At 42.0% G+C, this 19919-nt stretch overlaps 1 protein-coding gene across 1 annotated transcript in view; it reads right to left on the bottom strand.

Annotated features, from left to right (window-relative positions):
* LAPTM4B (lysosomal protein transmembrane 4 beta) overlaps window positions 1-19919 on the bottom strand; it is a 63881-nt gene that overhangs the window by 3492 nt on the left and 40470 nt on the right. Inside the window, exon 6 of the mRNA XM_025265069.3 lies at window positions 17057-17152. Coding sequence (XP_025120854.3) covers window positions 17057-17152 — 96 coding nt within the window. The remainder of the gene's footprint in view (window positions 1-17056; window positions 17153-19919) is intronic.

The raw sequence follows: 19919 nt of genomic DNA, 5'->3' as shown, positions 1-19919 counted from the left end.
GCATGTCCACTAGGAAGCCTGACAGTCTCAGCTGGAGCAGAGTATATTCTCTAAAGTGACAGCCTGGCTCTCTGCAACTGCACGTCTGACCTGAGGACTCAGCCTCCAGCACGTGTGTGTGAGCATGTCACACATGTGTTAAGATACAACCAGCAGAAACAGCTGTGATCAGCAATAGCAATATTCGATTTTGCAAAGACTCGGTGTTGGCTTTATGCTGCACCACCTCACTGAGCAATCAGCTGCTTCCGATCTGTCACTTTCCTTGGAGGAGTTACCATAAAACACAGTGAGGCTACTCAAAAAGAAGTGAAATCAGCCATCACAGCCAATTTATTTTTGTTCCCCACCAGGAGCCAAATGCAACACTCAAAGTTTCCAAAATGTTCACAGATGATTAAACACAAAACTGTCTTGAAGAAGAGAAAGTGCTGCAAATTTGTCTTCCGCTTGCCAAAAACTTATTTTCACTTTAGGTTTGGCTGTATGTCACTGTTTCTTGCTATTTACTTTCAAGCTCATTTTCAAGTTTCATTATCATTAGCATCCTCATGGGCTTTCTCTCTCAAATATTCTGTTGCCTTGGACCCTAGATCCAAAGTCAAGGTGCCTGGTGAAGATACTGACACCCTCACGCTTGTCTTCACCTCCCCGTGACCACATACTAAATGCAGACCAGACAATACTCTTCACAGAGCACTTCATACTCCTGAATTATTTTCAATGAACACTTCTCCAGATGGAGTTGGTTTTAAATTCTGAAGGGATAGTGTCCTCTTTGTTTAAGCTACATGATGTTAATTTTAATGATGATTTCAAGGAAGCGTTGGTGAAATGAGGATTGCCATACCGATTCTCTTACTGTGTGTTAAAACTGACTGCAAACACTGGCTATTGTCCTTTTCAAGTAAAATCAATGAAGCAACTTGGGAATCTGAGAAAATTACTGTAGGATCAATTAAGATAGAAAATGCCAATTAAGATGCCCTACAACACAAAACTTAACGGAAACCTAATTATTTTGACACTGTTAGAAGCTGGCATTTAGTTAAGCCCTGTTTTTTTTTTTAAGAAATTTGATCACTCACACTGAATGGCCAAAAAATAATCTCTGAAGACTAAAAATGTACATCATGCCCTACCTTGCTGTCTAATGAACAGCAGTTACTCAGTGAGTTCAAAAATTGGCAAAGGTGTATGTCAGGCTGTGTACTGTCACCCTGCTTGTTTAACTTATATGCAGAGTACATCATGTGAAATACCCAGGGGGATGAAGCACAAGCTGGAATGAAGACTGCCAAGAGAAATAACAATAAGTTCAAATATGTAGATGAAACCACCCTTAAGGCAGAAAGTGAAGAGGAACTAAAAGCCTTTTGAAGAAGGTGAAAAGCTGTTTTAAAACTCAACAATCAAAAAGCTAACATCATGGCATCTGGTCCCATTCACTTCATGGCTAATAGATGGGGAAACAATGGAAACAGTGACAGACATCATTTTCTTGGGCTCCAAAATCAATGTGGAAAGTGACTGCAGCCATGAAATTAAAAGATGCTTGCTTCTTGGAAGGAAAGCTATGACAAACCTAGACAGCATATTAAAAAGCAGAGACATCACTTTGCTGACAAAGGTCAGTATAATCAGAGCTGTGGTTTTTCCAATAGTCATGTATGGATGTGAGAGTTGAACCATAAAGAAGGCTGAGCACCAAAGAACTGATGCCTTCTAACTGTGGTGCTGGAGAAGACTCAAGAGGCCCTTGGACTGCAAGGAGCTCAAACCAGTCCATCCTAAAGGAGATCAACCCTGAATATTCACTGGAAGGACTGGTGCTGAAGCTGAAGCTCCAATACTTTGGCTACCTGATGTGAACAGCCAACACATTTGGAAAAGACCCTGATCCTGGGCAAGACTGAAGGAGCAGGAGGAGAAGGGGATGACAGGAGGATGAGATGGTTGGATGGCATCACCGACTCAACTGGGACATGAATTTGAGCAAGCTCTGGGAAACAGGGAAGGACAGGGAGGCCTCGTGTGCTGCAGTCCATGAGGTTGCAAACAGTTGGACACAACTGAGCAACTGAACAACAAATCAATGAGTGGATAAAGACAAATGCGTTATATATTGCAGCCATGCACCGCTTCACTTCAAGCAATATTCAATACGACCAAGCTCTAGTCTAAGCACAGACCCCAGGAATTTGTCTTAATAGGATCTCAACTACAGAGTGAGTGTTTGATGGTGGAACTCCCTTTCATGCAGATGGAAAATCCCTCTTATCAATGACCCCAGCAGGGCATCTGCTCCTTAGGAAGATTAGCATCTATATATACACAGTATCTTTTTTCACTGGGAGCGGTCACGCTAGGGGACATGCACTACCAGGAAAGTAGCTCATCATTCATTTCCATTCAACTCAACAAATATGGAGAGTGTTATAAGGGGATCTTCATCCTCAGCTACGTCAACATACAGAACAGTTGGAGGGAGAAACAGATTAACATCAAAGGTTGCAAAATGGAACACCCTGGAATAGAAGTGATTCCAACTGGCCACACTTCTGCAAGTCATTAAAATTTGGAAAACTCACTCACTCCATCAAACACTAAGAAATGATAAAATGCTTAAGAGTAAAGAATTATGTATTAGGAAAAAGAGTAAATGTAGTTTCACTGTAATATCAGAGTTAAGGTTCTCAAAACTTATTCGGAACTCTACGGTTGATAGGATTACAGTGTAGGTAATGTTATATAAATTATCTTTCGACATTCACAAAATTATGTGCCACATTTTATATGTGTGCATTTATTTTCCTGGGCCGAGTGTTCAGAGCTCTCATCAGATTTTCAAAGAACCATCCAAGATCCTGGGGTCCTGGACTGTAGGGGAGGGGGGTGCAAGGCATAAAGCAAACTACAACGGCAGTCTGTCCACTGGTTCTACATCCTAATAAGGGTGAAATAGGTTAAGAAGAAATCAAGGCCCAGGATGAGGGCCTGTGGCACCTCATCCACCTTGGAGCAGGAGAAGCCTTAGTTAAAAAAAAAAGAACTGATTGATTATCTCACAGAGTCAAACATCTGGGAAATATTACTATGTAGTGGACAGATCTGATAGATTACAGCAAGGTAAAAGGTTAAAAACTCGGCAGCTGAAAAAACAAAGCAATGTTTGCTTGCGGGGGAGGGGAGAGAATTGTACAACAACAGGGATGTACATGACAGAGCTCTGCACTGAGCAATATTTTCTTAAAATCAAGGAAAACACTAACTGGGGATGTAACAAAAAAATCTGATGTGACTGTATTAGGCAGATGAAGGCAGTGGAGAATATAGGGAGAATAAAACTTAAATCCTATCCAAGAAGTCAAAAGGGATCTCAAATTGATTTTTGAAAAATTAGAAATGTAGATGAAATACGGAGGTAAATACCTGAAGAAACGAGTTGCCAGTGTTTACTTCTGGACTAGAAAAGTGAAGAATGGGCAAGAAAATGGCGGCAGACCATTGAGAAATAAACTTTGCACTACCATGATTTCTAGCTATGCACATGTTATACTGTGTTAAAAATAGTTTAAAAATAAAAGAATAATCATAACAGTCTTGAAGGAAAGAAGTCAATCATCAAGGGGCAACTTGCAAACCTGAGGCCAGTGGGCAGGTTCAGGGCCACTGCATCCCTCTTGCTTCCTGGCCAGTGGGTAAGTTACACATTCGCTCTGAGCTCCTGCAGGGGTCCGGAAAAGGATCCCAACTTGCTGGAGATGATTCGTCGAAGCCAGAAAGGGTGGTGGGCACAGGACACGTGTAGAGCAGACACTAACAAAGCAGCCAGGGAGCACAGTGCAGTTGGAGTTCCCTGACCAGGAGTTGAAATGTGTTTTCACAGAGCAGCTGGTCAGGGGGGCCTCTGGCCTGTGTGAGATTCTCCTCCTGTATTGTGAGACCCAAGCTCATCTAGGGTGCCCCAAACACCAATTGAAACTAGAGAACCAGGATGCCTTGAGGGGCCCCCAGGAAACAGATGTGAGCCCTGGGAAACAAAGGACTTCCTCATTTAATACATGCTCTTCACGCCACTCAGGCCCAAGCCACTAGCAGCCCACTGTCTGGCTCTGTCCTGTCTGATTTATTTCTATGACTCCCTAGCACGGCAAGTTCAATACCAATCGGGCTCCTTTTCCCCATGATTTCTCTCTCCCAAATGTTTTCTTGTCGTTCCACAGAAAGCCCAAATAACCCCAGGTTCAGGTTCAAATCACTTCCAGAGATCTGAAATATTCTAGCCACAATTACCGGAGAAGGCAATGGCACCCCACTCCAGTACTCTTGCCTGGAAAATCCCATGGACGGAGGAACCTGGTGGGCTGCAGTCCATGGGGTCGTGAAGAGTTGGACACAACTGAGCAACTTCACTTCCACTTTTCACTTTCATGCATTGGAGAAGGAAATGGCAACCCACTCTAGTGTTCTTGCCTGGAGAATCCCAGGGACGGGGGAGCCTGGTGGGCTGCTGTCTATGGGGTCGCACAGAGTCGGACACGACTGAAGCAACTTAGCAGCAGCAGACACAATTATTCTTCTCCTCTGAATTATGCTCTGCAACTGTGTGTGTGCTCAGACCTTCAGTCATGTCTAACTCTTTGTGATTCCATGGACTGTAGCCCGCCAGGTTCCTCTGTCCATGAGATTCTCCTGGCAAAAATACTGTAGTGGGTTGACATCTCCTGCTCCAGTGTATCTTCCTGACCCAGAGATCAAACCCTGGAATCTTACGTCTCCTGCACTGGCAGGAGGATTCTTTACCACTATTGCTCTCTGGGATCAGACAAATGAATTAGTTTTTAAAATAAAATAAAAACATCAGTTAGATATTTCCATATTCTTTATAGATAATATGAAGTCATAAGAGTAACACTAGAAATGGCAGTTACTATAGTACAGCACTCTTCTGAAGCACTTACGTAAGCAGCTTATCAATTAAATTGTATTGTCTCTTGTGGTATTAACTGTCTTGTATGTTTACCACTCTCCCCTCCAAAAAGTTTCTAAAGGAGAAGAGTCTTACACTTCCATGTCCTTTGTCAGCACAGTCTGTTAAGACAGAGATGTGTCCAGATGGGAGTTCTTTCATTGCATTTCAGCTATATGGCTGTGGTCAAATTCTAGACGCAATCGGTGGTGGTGGCATGAAGCACTAACACCTTCAGCTTCCGTCCTTATAAAATGGAAACCACAATTGACGCTCGTCGAAAGATGGTGGTAAGGGCGTCAGGAAGGCAACACACCCAACGCACAGGCTGAGCACCTGGGCACTCAGTAAACAGAAGCAATGCTCCAAAACCTGCAGGACAGCCAACACAGTGTTATTCTAACTAGTTCAACGACACCCCTTCCTTAAGAAAGCGACACCAATGAACATTCTCACAAGCGGCTTCACGTGGCTCACAAAAGGAGCTCCTCTCCCCGCCTCAGCTCTGGTGGCTGCGGGAAGCGCGGCAGGGTGACACGTAAGCTGCTCTGAGCCACAAGATGAGGCAAGCAGACGGCTGGATAAAAGCCTCAGGGGAAGGTCACTGAACTGACGGCCGATTCGACGTAACCGTGGCTCGCTCGCTCGCTCCCTCTCTCTCAGGAATCCTGACAGTGTTTCCATTCTTGACTATGAAGGATATGTCCCAGGGCCCAGCGGAGGAACCATGAGTAACTCTTCTGGAAAAGACCTTTGAGGTCACGATTCCTTTGACCTCAAAAGCTGGGAGTGGACGTGGAATTCACCTCCCCCAGAGCTGATCTTCCAGCCCACTGCCCCTAGCCTTACCCTCTTCACTCCTTTACCAAACTTAACAAAAGTAACTGAAGCATGAGAAAGAAGACAACACGGGCATGGTTCCCCTACAGGCTGCCACGTCTGCAGAGGTGTGGGCACCTCTCATTTAGTTACGGTTCTAAAATCAGAAGTGCCTGTGGCTAGAACACCACGTCCATTCATTCACTCCTCACCCCAGGACGCCCGAGCAGCCACCAGAGGGCAGCTGTTGTGCCTGGTGCTGGGGAAGCAGATGAGGACTGAAGGCTGGAGAATGCCCACCGAAGAGCTAGGGAGAGCATATGTGAACTGTCCCCGACAAACTGAGAAACACCGGCAAAGGTGCAGATGGTGTGCTTCACCTGAAGACCTGGGTGCTTCAGATTACAAGCGATGAGGAGCCTTGGAACAACAGGCAAGACCCCAGCCGGACTTGTCAGCAAGGCTGGGAAGTGGAACCACTGTCTTGATAAACTCACAGTCCTCCCCACCAGCAGAGGATGGGAGCCTTGGTGATGCCACGTGCGAGAGACACCCGTGGGCATACACAGGCGAGCTTGCACAAAACCAACTGCCCTTCGCTCTCACCAAAGTGTGGACAAATAAAGAAACCACCACTATAAACGGAAACTTCCTTATCCTTTTGTTTTTTTGGCTCCTTTGAGGGGAAGGAGGCAAGGGGCACGGTGTTCGTGACAGCACCACAGCTCATGAAACCTACAGCTGCTGATAACGCATCAGTTATCAGCGCCTCACAGCCGCTTCGCAAATAAGATGAACTTGGCAGGATGAAGTTATCACTCCACTCCCTCCTCTGGCTTCAAGAAAATATTACAATGTAAGACTGTAGAGCGGAGATTGATGTTGTTGGAGAGAAAATGCTAAATCTGTTTTTTATTTATTCAAAGGACAAAAAAAAAAAAAAAGCAAACCACTGGCAAACTCAGATTTAAAATATAACCCCACTAGTTACAAATGACTGTCATATAGCAGAGTGGGAATGACATCACAGTTGGGAAACGCTACGGTAATAAACAGCAGAAATCCTGAAGACTTTTAAATCTGGGAATGACAAAACCAGATTTACATTTCAGATCAATTTGACAGCAAAAGAGAGAAGAGAAAAAAAAAAACTGAAGAGAAAGTAGAGTTCAGGACTAGAGGTTAAAACCCTAACCCTAACAAATTTAAAGATGACTCTTTAGTTACAGAGGGTTCCCAGGTAGCGCAGTGGTAATGCATCCACCTGCCAATGCAGGAGACACAGGAGACGTGGGTTTGATCCCTGGGTTGGGAAGATCCTCTGGAATAGCAAATGGTGCGTGTGTGTGCTCAAGTCATGTCCGACTCTTTGCAACCCCAAGGGCTCTAACAGCCCACCGGGCTCCTCTGTCCATGGGATTTTCCCAGGCAAGAATACTGGAGAGTGTTGCCATTTCCCTTTTGCAGGGGATCTTCCTGACCCAGGAACGGAATCTAGGTCTCCTGTGTCTCCTGCGCTGGTGTGCAGCTTCTTTACCACTAGCACCACCTGGGAAGCCCAGGAAACGAGAACCCACTCCAACGTTCTTGTCTGGAAGGATTCCATGGACAGAGGAGCCTGGGAAGCTACAGTTCATGGGGCTGCAAAGAGTTGGACGGACACATGGACACACACAGAGTTGGACACAACTGAGCATGCAGTTGTCTATTTTTTATAGACAAAAAAATTTTTATAGAAAAAAATTCTGACCTTATAAGATGTGATAATGTGAAGTACACAGCCCCAAATCACTTGTATCATTTGCAGGCATTAGAATCTAACAAAGGTCCATTTAAATTAATCCTGAGTAGTCAAAATATTTATTTATGTCTTCACCATTTATTCCACCCCTAAAAGTCTACAATGCACCTGGTTTAAAACAGGCAACCATTTATGTGGCAGCTTGGATGGGGGGAGTTTAGGAGAGAATGGACACGTGTCTACGTGTGGCTGAGACCCTTCACTGTTCACATAACACTACCATGATATTGTTGTTAATTGGCTATGCCCCAATACAAAATAAAAAGTTAAAACAAACAAACAAACACACAGGCAACATTTACATTATCACATTTGCCCCTTAATTTAGGCCAAAAAGGAAAGGAGGGATAGTTGAATCATGACTCTCCATGATTAACTAAAATTGCCATTTGGGCATTTCAGACAGGATCATCACAAAAGAAAGTCCGACTTTATCGAAGCCATCTAAAATAACTGTTCCCAAACTTTTAAACACTCCCACCTGTAACACACACACACACAGAGACACACACATGTTAAGACACACATACACATAACCATGTATTTTTAATTCTAAGGTACATGTTTTTATACATTTTAGCACCTGAATTTAGCCTGTGCTTTGTAACCCACAGCACTTTACAGTAAGAAGCACCCAAAATAATAGTGCAATATATAGCCAATGGAAGAACATAAATGAATTTGGAGGACTCTAGTGAGGACCACCCACGCCCCCACCCCTGACTACAGAAGGAGAAAATCCTGACTACACCAGGAGTTTCCTGGTGGGCCTAGGTTCAATCCCTGGTTGGGGAACTAAGATCCCACAAGCCACACTGATTTTATCAATTCACAAAAAACCACTATAAATTGATATTACAGGAGGAAGTCACTATTTCCCTTAATTCTCAGCAGAGAAGCTACTCAAATTCTTTCAGATTATACTTACATAGAATTCATACCTCAAATCTTTTGAATTGGGTCAAAAGTCCTCCCTGGTGGGATATTTGGGCAGGAAAACACCAAAACAATATAGTAGCTCCAACAGAAAGTTAAAATGCAATTAAGGGTCTCATGTTCAAATAAATGTATCTCGAATACTGACATCTAAATATATATACATTACCTTGATCAAAATAAATATCTCAAGAACTACATTTTGTATCTAAAATGAAAACACCTGATGGCTGAGGCGGGCGAGGGAACGCTCTGTGAACTGTCACCATAGAAACCCGACCACAGGTTCCAGCTGCTCCTGGCACCCAGGCCTGAATGTGCTATGCCACCTCCGGTGCCCACCTCTGCAGGACAGGACTCGACCCTGTCTTCCAGGGGCTGCCCGCCCGGCTGGGCTCAGCTGCCTTGCTCAGCAGCCGCCAGGGCCCTCTGGACTGGAAGGACTGCTTCAAACTTCAGATCCCCCTTTTACCTGGTCTTCTTCACCACACACTTCTTCCATCCATCCCTGGAATCAATGGGAAGGGGAAAATGTCTTCTACTTTGCTTTCTACTACTCAAGAAATCAACTGCTTAATTTCTACTAGAATCTAATCTGTTGTCTACAAGCTTTGCTTTTTCCTAGCTGGAGCACAAACTTCTATATTCTGCTTTTAAAAAACATCAAAAGCCTTTCTTCTGCTGTTTACACTGCTCATGATTTTTACGGCCATAAGGACGTCTTATCAAATGGACATGCCTTTATTAAATCAAACCAGTTCCCAATTATTAGACAGTGAGATTAGATACTTCTGCTATTAAAAACCAATGCCAGGGGTTCCTGGTGGCTCAGTGGTAAAGAATCCACCTGCCAATGCAGGAGATGCGGGTTCGATCCTTGATCTGGGAAGATCCCACATGGCTCAAGGCAAACACCACAACTACTGAGCCCATGTGCTGCAACCACTGAAGCTCTAGAGCCCGTGCTCTACAACAAGAAGCCACCACAGTGAGAAGCCCATGCACCGCAACTGGAGAGAAGTCCTCACACAGCCAAACAAAATTAAATAATTTACAAAAACAATGCTACAGGACATCTTAAACATATATATATATATATATACACTTAACTTTGACTTCCTTAATATATATTCCCAGAAAATTTCTCAGGATTTACAAGATAAAATTCAGTGTCTTTGTCCCTAGAATAAAGTCAACATGAATTCTATTTTGGACATGTGGGATAAAATAAGAAATCAAGTTCTGAGTGTGTTTTAAAGTAAAACACAATGAAAATGGAGGGTGATTTTATTCTTGGTTCACTGCAAAGCTACTCTTATACTTTTCTTCACTCGCTAGTATAAAAAGGTTACAACTGAGCAACTGACTAATATTCTTTATTTAGGTTCACAATGGAAACTGAATTATTTGAACTCTTCTTTCAGAAGCTTTAGGTGTCAAAATATCATCAATGTGCTGATTTGACTGCTGCAGATATTCTCTGGATGAAGTAACTTTAAAGTTATATGGGTCAGAGATAACTTTCAACAGATTAGGATTTTTTTTTCAAATGCTATATTTTACTGAAGGAATGAAAGAAATATGAGCTGAGTTAATGTCACGCACTGTCCGATTGAAGCATGGAATACATTAAAGCAGGGAAAATGCTTTCCAGGGAAAATCTCAGCGGGTATCCAGGCCATGATGTTTTTCTATTAGAACCAACAGAGAAATCTATCTGAAGCCACGTGCACATACGAAGCTGAGTTATAGAAGGCGGGGCTATTCAGCACAAGGGAGCTACAAGAACCTACTGTTTGCACAGGGAACTCTGCTCAGTATTAGCTAATAACCTAAATGGGGAAAAATTTGAAAAAGAATACATATAAGGAAAATATATGTATAAATATATACACATACATGTATCTAAACAAACAAGGCAGCTGCCTCGGGTGTTATCAAGTTTATTTTTAACTTTCCTTCCACCTCTTTTTTTAAGCCACCCTCCCATTCCTTCCACTGGGCTAGAGAGCAAAAATAAGCAAAACAAAAAAGTTCCCCTGCTCTGAAAGTCTGTGACTTTTCCTTGAGAAGAAACATCTAAACAAATAGCTTTCCTGCTCCTCTCCTGTTTGTCCAAGCCCACCCCACGCCCCGTTAGGGAGGAACGCAGGCTGTGGCCGCAGCCAGCCCCGGGGACGGTCTGACGGTCTGGGAGGACCATGGGGCGAAGAACAGGGCTGGAGCAGGGCTGAGGCGGTGGTGATCACTGGCCCCGCGCCTCAGGTCTCACCACGGTGTGCTCTTGGGAAGTTACCCACTTGGCGCCTCGGTTTCCTCTCTGCTACCCAGGGGGTCAACTTCAAGGACTCTTGTGCAACCTGGTTCATATACGTAAAGCACTCGGCCCAGAGCCTGCCATTGTGACCTAAGTGTCTGGGGAGAAACCCACAGTACAAAAGCCACTGAGCGGGAGGCAGAGGCAGAGAAGGGAGGGACCTCACTGGGTTCCGCAGCGCTCAGCTGGATGACGCTTGCGGGAACACAGCTGCGGAGACGAGGGCTGGCCGGTTACCTCTCAGTCCGGGTCAGCTCCTACCCTTCAGGTGAGGGATCTGATTACAGTCACAGCAAGCGGCGTCCTGGGAAATCACGCTTGTTCCACGTTCCCTCGGTAGCAGCGATCGCTGGGGCCTCCGACAGCCCTCTCCAATCTCCCCTCTCTTCACCCCCTTTGCTACCACCCTGTGTCACCACCGCCTCATCTTCACCATCGCCCTGACCCTGACCATGGAAATGGTCTCCTGAATGTTCTCTCTGCTTCTCTGAGATGTTGCCAAGTCTACCTCAACCTCTCACAATTTTAAAATTAAAAATAAAAAGCTTAGATCACACAAACTACTTAATTACAAGGGAAAAGAAGATACCTAAAACGGAGATATTACAAATAAGATGTCTCACTCATATTCTAGTACTCACTAGGTCACAAGCTTCAGAGCTAGTAACTCACAGGCTGAAGTTTCAAATCCTGTTATCAAAGAACCTTCTGCCCCCCATTCCCTCCACACTGCCTCCTAGACCCTCTGGTTCATACAGGCAGATTACTGTGGTCAAGGGGCTGTTTTGTGAGGTTATGTTCAATGGACATAAATCTGAAGTGCCCAGGACTGGCAGAGATCTTCAGAGCCGGCCTGGCTGTGTCTACGCTCAGTCCTGTCTGACTCTTTGGGACCGCATGGACTATAGCCCACCGGGCTCCTCTGTCCATGAGATTTTCCCAGGCAAGAATGCTAGAGTGACAAGTTTTCGCTGCTATTAGCCAATTAAAAGAGGTTTTAACAGTTCAATTTGCATAAACTTCAATGTGAAAGAAATCTATTTCTATAATCCACATGTTTAGTATTTTAATATGCTCTTCCTCTTAAGGCTTGATTTTGATGAAGGCAGGGGAGTGAATGTGGTATTATGTAGTATGTATCTAGAACATGATTTCTACAACATTCTAAAGAGAAGACTGCATCTCCTTAGGGTGCCTAACCCTATATTGTATGGCAGTGACTCAAAGGGATATTTTAAATGCTCAAGTAAAATACTACAAAGCCTGTTAGGTACTACCCTAATACTCAAAAGTAGTCTGGACCTGACTACTTAATGAAATCAACAATGAGGTATTTCTTTTGGCCTAAGAGCATCATGGAGCAGGAAACAGCAACCCACTCTAGTATTCTTGGCTGGAAAATTCCACAGACAGGGAAGCCTGATGAGGTATATAGGCCATAGGGTCACAAAGAGTCAGAAATGACCTAAGCCCAAGTCCGCATACACTGGAAGAGCATCATGGGGGGAACAAAAAACCCAAGACCCCAAGAGGCATTGTAACTAATAGCGCTTGTGACCTCTCTATCTTCAAGTGTTTCTTTCAAAGATTTTTGCTTTGGTTTAGTTAAGAAACTAGAATGATTAACCCAGAGAATAACCTCTAATATCTAATAACTCTATTCTCCCTGAGTAGTATCTGAAAAAGTAGGTATTTGCCGAATAATATGTGTGCTGTTTTAGAGAAGAAAACGGAAGCACATTTATTTTCTACCAACCAGAGCCCCAGTTATCCTCCCACAGAGGTCACCCTGAGACTCTTCAGCCTGGGAGAAAAGCCATCTGGCTTAACACTTGATAGGAAATGAAAGACACAACGTGTTATTATTATGTCCATGTGGATTCCCAATAAAGACATGGGCAACGGGGAAACATACATTATTACACACTATGAGGATATCTTAATAAAGCTAGGACACCAGGGGAATGACAGAACTACATCATTCAAATCCCTATTTAGGGTGCAGAGGGACGCTTCAGTATATTTGTTGTCTTTTTTTTTTTTTTTAAGTAAGCTAACTAGAATTCCTTTAGTACTAGTTAAAACAATCTTTAAATACGTAGAGACCTCTTTAAAAATCCATTCTCCAACCCTAGAAATGCAGATTATGGTCCTTACTGAAAGGAAGCAGGGTTCCTTAGAGAAATAGTTGATTCCAGGTCTAGGACAGGATATGAACAAGGTGAGCCTAAAACAATGTCAATGTCAGCGAGACAGCAAGGAAGCACTCAGACCACCAGTTATATAAAGATGCCAACTTGAAGAGGCCCTAATTGGGAAAGATGGCACAATTTGAGCATTAATAAGGACGGTAATGTACTGCTCCTGCTACTGCTAAGTCACTTCAGTCGTGTCCAGTTCTGTGCGACCCACAGACGGCAGGTAATGTACTAGCTGTTTAGAAAACCATTTTGCTTTTCCACTGAGAAAGTCTAAAATGTGGAACAGTAGGTAAATTTTACCATTTAGGCCTACTGATAAAATTAATCAAAATACCTGTCCTTTTTAACAGAACATCCCCAGCTGTAATATGATAGGCCTGTTTTCATTAGTTCATTTATTACTTTAAAAAAAAAAAAAAAAAGCCCCACTGGTCATCACTAGAAAATTATGGAACAACTTGTTTGAAAACTGATAAAGAGAACAAAATCATATGTATTTATCATTGCCTATGTACCACTGGGTAATTAAACAGAAAGTGAGGGAAAGTTTTTCTTCATAGGGATATTCCAGCTAGTAAATGAAAACTACTAGAATGTCATCATATTTCAATTCCTAATGAACTGATATCAATAGCTGCTGACATCTCAGATAGAATTTTATCTCCCTCCTGATGGAAGAACAAATGCATCAACTATAGTCTTGCAAATAAGGAATATGGAAATATAAATATAAGAAGTCCTTTGATCCAACAACTAACTGACTGGACATACAGAGAACTGCATTAGAGCTATGCAATCAGTTAAATCTAGTTTGTGGCCCAAAGTTATTTCTTTAAAAAAAAAAAAAAGTAAAAAGTCTTAAAATATATACTGACCCACAGATCCTGTTGCAAATAAACTGCCAGGAAAATTAACATGAAGCAACTGAAAATCTAAATACATACTGGATATTTTATGATGTTAAGGATGTTATTTTAGATATAATAAGGACTCTTTAGAATAATATCCTCAATACCATTATTTAAAAAAAAAAAAAACACACACACACTTTAAAAACACTGCCAGAAAGCTGAGATTTTAGATGGTGATCTATCCCTATCTTGTGTTATCCATGCAAGGTATGAGAAATGATAAATGTCCCTTTCCCAGGAATACCATTCATTTAAAAAAAAAAAGGACGGGGGAAGGTTCACTGGGAATTTTAAGAGAAGTAAAAACATATCATCAGTTTCCTTATCTTAAAAATGGCAAGTTGATAGAGAATGCCTAAGATAATGACCAATAACCACCATGGAGCGATTCCCCCAGGACGTTCTGTCAACACACCAGCAAAGAATCACAGCTCGCACCAGTCCATGGTCCCAAATCCTAGCTGCTATTAACTACTGCCAAGTTGGAAATCTTTCTGAATAAGGGCCTATTATTAGAAGAGCTGGGATGTCTCAACAATTTTTTTTTAAGTACAACTATTTTTGAGTGCTGCTGCTAAGTCACTTCAGTCGTGTCCAACTCTGTGCGACCCCAGAGATGGCAGCCCACCAGGCTCCGCTGTCCCTGGGATTCTCCAGGCAAGAGTACTGGAGTGGGGTGCCACTGCCTTCTCCAATGCGTGAAAGTGAAAAGTGAAAGGGAAGTCGCTCAGTCGTGTCCGACTCCTAGCGACCCCATGGACTGCAGCCCACCAGGCTCCTCTGTCCATGGGATTTTCCAGGCAAGAGTACTGGAGTGGGGTGCCATTGCATTTTTGAGTGCATGGAAGCCTAAATAAAATGTACCTGTTAATTCTTACCTAATTGTGAATCTCAAAGAACAGAAAATAAAAGCATCCTCTAAAAAGCTAGTTGGATGCATTTTAGGGACTCCCTCATGATTCTTAAATTCTCTAGGCACCGCAATTTTTACAAATTTCAAGAATATCCTTTGATCTGAGGTGTATCTAGACAAAACAAGAATATCCCTTGATCTGAGGTGTATCTATCTGTGCAGCCCTTCTGCTTTGCTTCTACTAAAAATACACAAAACATATGTATGTGTGTGTGTATATATATATACACGTTATATATATATATATGATATATACACACATACATATATATACATATTATTCACACGCAAAACCCTTCAAAAAGCTATGAAAAACCACCAAAAGTACATCCAAACAAACACGAGCAATACGGGCATTATCTTCTCTGAAATACTTTTCAAAAATGGAGGTATTATAAGTCCCACACATTCATAATATTTAGGATGAGGCTCTGATATTATCTTGCTTGTTTAGCAACTTTACTGGTTCCTCAAATCCCGAAATCTCAAACTTTTTCACTAGTTCAGCGGGACAATGAATGTATTCTGAGATGTGTTTTTAAAGGGAAAATAGAAAGATATTGATAGGTAACTAATATCCTAGAAACTGAGAGAGAAGGAAAACATTCTTAACTGTGTTATGTGGCAGACTGGATGGGAGGGGCGTTTGGGGAAGAACAGATGTGTGTACGTGAACCACTGAGTCTCTCTGCCATCCACCTGAAACTGTCACAAGGTACACTCCAATATAAAATTAAAAGTTAAAAAAAAAAGTTACAGTAAAGAGACGTACTGACCCAAAAGGAATTCTCTAAAGGTTAAAGGTTTGCTAGGCAGAACGTGTTTCCCTGTGGTGAGTGCCCAGGACTTTGCAGGTGTCCCAAAGGGCACACTGGGTTAGCGCATCTGATCATAGTGAAGCCTCTCCTTAAACCTCTGCTCATGCATTTCTGACTCAAGTTGACCCCTGCTAACTGAGGACTTAGGAAAACTCTTCACATAAAATACTCTTTCTTGCAGAAATTCCACATACCTATCAGTGATACCAGCTAGCACCTGTGAATTTACTATAAGGTCTGAAGTTGTTTGGAAGGAATGATGCTGAAGCTGAAACTCCAGTACTTTGGCCACCTCATGCGAAGAATTGACTCATTGGCAAAGACTGATGCTGGGAGGGATTGGGGGCAGGAGGAGAAGGGGACAACAGAGAATGAGATGGCTGGATGGCATCACCGACTCGATGGAGTTAGGAACAGGCTAAATTATTTCAGTAAGGCCAGAATGAGCAAGTGACCACAATTTAAAAACCAAAACCAAAAAAAAAACAAACCTCCATTCTAGTTTAGAACAGACACATCATCTCTATTTATCCTTTCATCTGTTCTGTCCGTTCCATCACCTCCAATCCACCTGGACCCATCCCACATGTTCATGACCCATCCCACATGTTCATGTCATCCATCACCATCCTTCCATCCGGCATTCCTCGCCATCCTTCCATCCGGCATTCCATACCCGTATCAAGCACTGCATCAGGCACAGTGATGGAGACACAGGAGGGCAGTACCTAGAGGGCTTGTCCTTTTACCACGAGGCAGGGAAGATCATTTACATAAAGGACCAATGATTTTTTAAAGACACTTCCAGTGAAGACGTGTTGCCCAAAATCATACATAACAGGTTTATAAAATTTAAGTATGAATAACAGAGATCATCTCAATTATTTTACTAAAGCTTACATATGCAGGACAAGTTTTAAAAACACAGTAAACTCCATCACCTGGCTAACTCAGTTGGTACAGCCTAAGACTTTAAAATGCAGAAAGCTCTGCTATTTTTTATACCTATACTATCACATTTTTTAAGTTTAATTTCACATGTCAAAGGAGAAGGTATATACTCATACAGAATCGATAACTAGAGTTATCTACCATGGTTTAATAATGCAAGTTTAAGATACACAAATGTGGAGAGGCACATATTATCTATTTGTAGTAATTTTTAAGTGAATCAAAAGCTCAGCCATCTAGATTTTAATATCCTGTAAGGAAAACAAAATATATTCCATTCAACTATGAATCCTTTGATGACTAAGCAGCTCATGAATATGTCTCAACAACAGTGAAAAAAGCAAATACTAGAAACACGGAGAAGGCATCATATAGGGGGCATGTGGAGATCTCCTTGTGAAGCAAAATCAGACCTACCGTAGTGTCGTTGCTGGTAACATAAACCAGGACATCAGAGGAGTTCCTGCCATTGATATATCGGTAGCAGTTCCAAACACAGCTAATCAAGTAACCCTGCAAATAAGCAGTCATTATTAGGACCTTAATTTTCAAACTTCAGATAATTTAAAATATCACCATGGATAAAGCCACATTGTAAAACATTTATTTACATAAATGGTAAACACACATTAACTCTACTAAGCCAAAACACCTTTAAAATTACAAATTTTGGGTAAACTTTCTGGCCAAAGGTGACACTGCAGCCTTATTCCACCACACCACGCAGAAGGTGGTGGGGAGGACTGGGCTGAAAGTAGGAGAAAGTTTCCAAGAAAAAGGAGTGAAAGGAGCATTCTCTACAAATATTTATTGCCCCTCAGAGTTACAGAACAACCACTTCATTAGCCAATTCTCATCACATTTTAACTCTGCATCATTGGGATTTTTACTCTGCATCATTATATATAATTTTATTATACAAGTCAACTTAAATAAAAAAAGAGGTTCACAGCATGTCAATCTGCTTCATGGTCAATAAAATTCACTAAAACATTTCCATTTTCATAATGAACTATCCAAAGAGGTTCATTAAAATTCAGGTTCAAAATAAAGACATACTAGAAATAAAGCATGAGCTCATGGGAAATGTTTAAAATATGAACTCTTTGCACTTTCATTCCCATCATGTGTAATTAGATTAAAACAAAATGGTTTTAAAGGCCCTTTCTAGCTTTGAAATTCTTTGATTAAAAGACGTTTAAAGATATGGAGAAAATGGAGCCTCCTACATTGCTGTTGAGAATATAAAATGGTGCCATGTGGAAAACAGTCTGGAAGTTTATCTAAAGTTTAAATAGTTACCGCATGACCTGGAGAGTTCACTATGAGGTATATACCCAAGAGAAATGAAGACGTTATGTCCACACAAGAGCTTGTGTTATCCATAATATCAAGAGTAAAACAATCCAAGTATCTGTCAAGACTGGACAAACAAAATATTCCATTGTATGACTGTTTAAACAATGGAATATTATTCAGCAAGAGAGAAACTTCTGATACACGCTATGGCATGGATGAACCTTGGAAACGTCAGAGCAGCCAGTCACAAGGACCACGCGCGATTCCATGAAATGTCCAGAATAGGCACACCCACAGGGACACAAAGCAGATCGGTGGTTACCAGGAGCGGGGGTGGGGGTGAGAGACATCATTAAGTGGTAACAGTGTTCCAAAAGTACACTGTTTAACCACTGAGCTGTGTTTATACAACTCTGTGAATATATTGAAAACCACTGGATTGTACATTTAAATGGGAGAACTTTAGGAGATGTGTATATATATATATATGGGAATATATATATATATGGGAATATATATATATGAGAACATCATATGTGCATTATATCTCAAAGTTGCTTTACAAAAAAAGACATTTAAAGACAATTGGGGTACGTGTCAACACTTTTCAGCAGAGTGAGGTGAACATTCTGTAGTGTACTCAGAAAGCTGTCTGAAACTGCATTTTGTACTTGGGGGTTATTAGTTCCTGCAGTTAAACTTTCTGTGATAATGTTAAGATGAAAATGTTATTTATTGTGTAATGCTATTTTAGTAAAATGTTTTCTGAATGGCAATAATCTGAAACCAGAGAACAATGAGAAAGAGATGGAAGGGGTATTTTTCTTGAACGTTGTACACACAGTATGTTCAATTTACACGTAAACCCAACAATGTTCTTGCTTCTCCATAAAACAATAACAAACAAAAAACCCTTGACTCATTGAGAATTTTAACACAAATAAAAAAGGAATGCTTGAACATTTTCTGTTGTGTCCTGTGCAAGAAGTTGTCCACTATTTTAGCAGTGAACAGAAGGTTCTTTTTAAGGCAAGAACTCTTTCTGACATGAGGCCTCCAAAATGATGAATCTCCAACTGAAGGTTAAACCTGGAGGGGAAGTACTTAGTGTCTGGGGCCTCATTATGTCCAGTCTGCACTCTTGGGGGCCCCTTGCAACACTTGGAGCACACACTCACTCAACAGTCCCATAGGAGAAAAATTGGCCTGATGTCTCTAAAACCCCAATAACTTAATTCAGTAAACTTACTTCCGTTGGACATTTCTGTAATCTTGATTAAAGAATTAAATATCTGGGGTGCAGTGGATACGAATCTGCCAGCCAATGCAGGGGACACAGGTTTGATCCCTGGTCCGGCAAGATTTCACATGCCGCAGAGCAACTAAGCCCGTGTACCACCACCACTGAGCCCACGATCTAGAGCCCACAGGCGGCAACTCCTGAGCCTGCCAGCTCTAACCACTGAAGCCCGTGCGCCTAGAACTTGTGCTTCGCTAACAGAGAAGCCAACACAATGATAAGAACGTGCATGGCAACGAAGAGTAGCCCCAGCTCACAGTAACTAGAGAAAGCCCATGTAAAGCAGTAAAACCCGGCACAGCCAAAAGTTAACTAAAAAATTAAAATGTTTAAAAAAAAAGACATGAACTTGCACTGACAGGATTAAGTACACCCGCCGTTTATTTGGAGAGCTAGGTGGTAAGCTTTGTTACTTGCCAACCAAGGACAAAGTAAAACTGACGCAAGTCCTACTTGGGCTCCCAGGGACCACTAGCAATAAAACTTACTGGAGAGTCTAACAGTGAATTTAGGTTGTGAGAGCTACTAATCAGGCAAACGGATATGTGAAAACACAAAACATACATGCATTCACATTTTCTTTTTAACAATTACTGAGTCTCCACAAGGGAGAGGAAAATGAAGGTAGGATCTGTGTTCTCAAGGAAATGCAACCTGGTTAGTAGAGAACAGATAAACACA

Source organism: Bubalus bubalis, chromosome 15 (genome assembly GCF_019923935.1).
Source record: "Bubalus bubalis isolate 160015118507 breed Murrah chromosome 15, NDDB_SH_1, whole genome shotgun sequence".
NCBI lineage: Eukaryota > Metazoa > Chordata > Mammalia > Artiodactyla > Bovidae > Bubalus > Bubalus bubalis.
The sequence above is the reverse complement of the archived record's forward strand: the minus strand, read 5'-3'. Positions and strand labels throughout refer to the sequence as shown.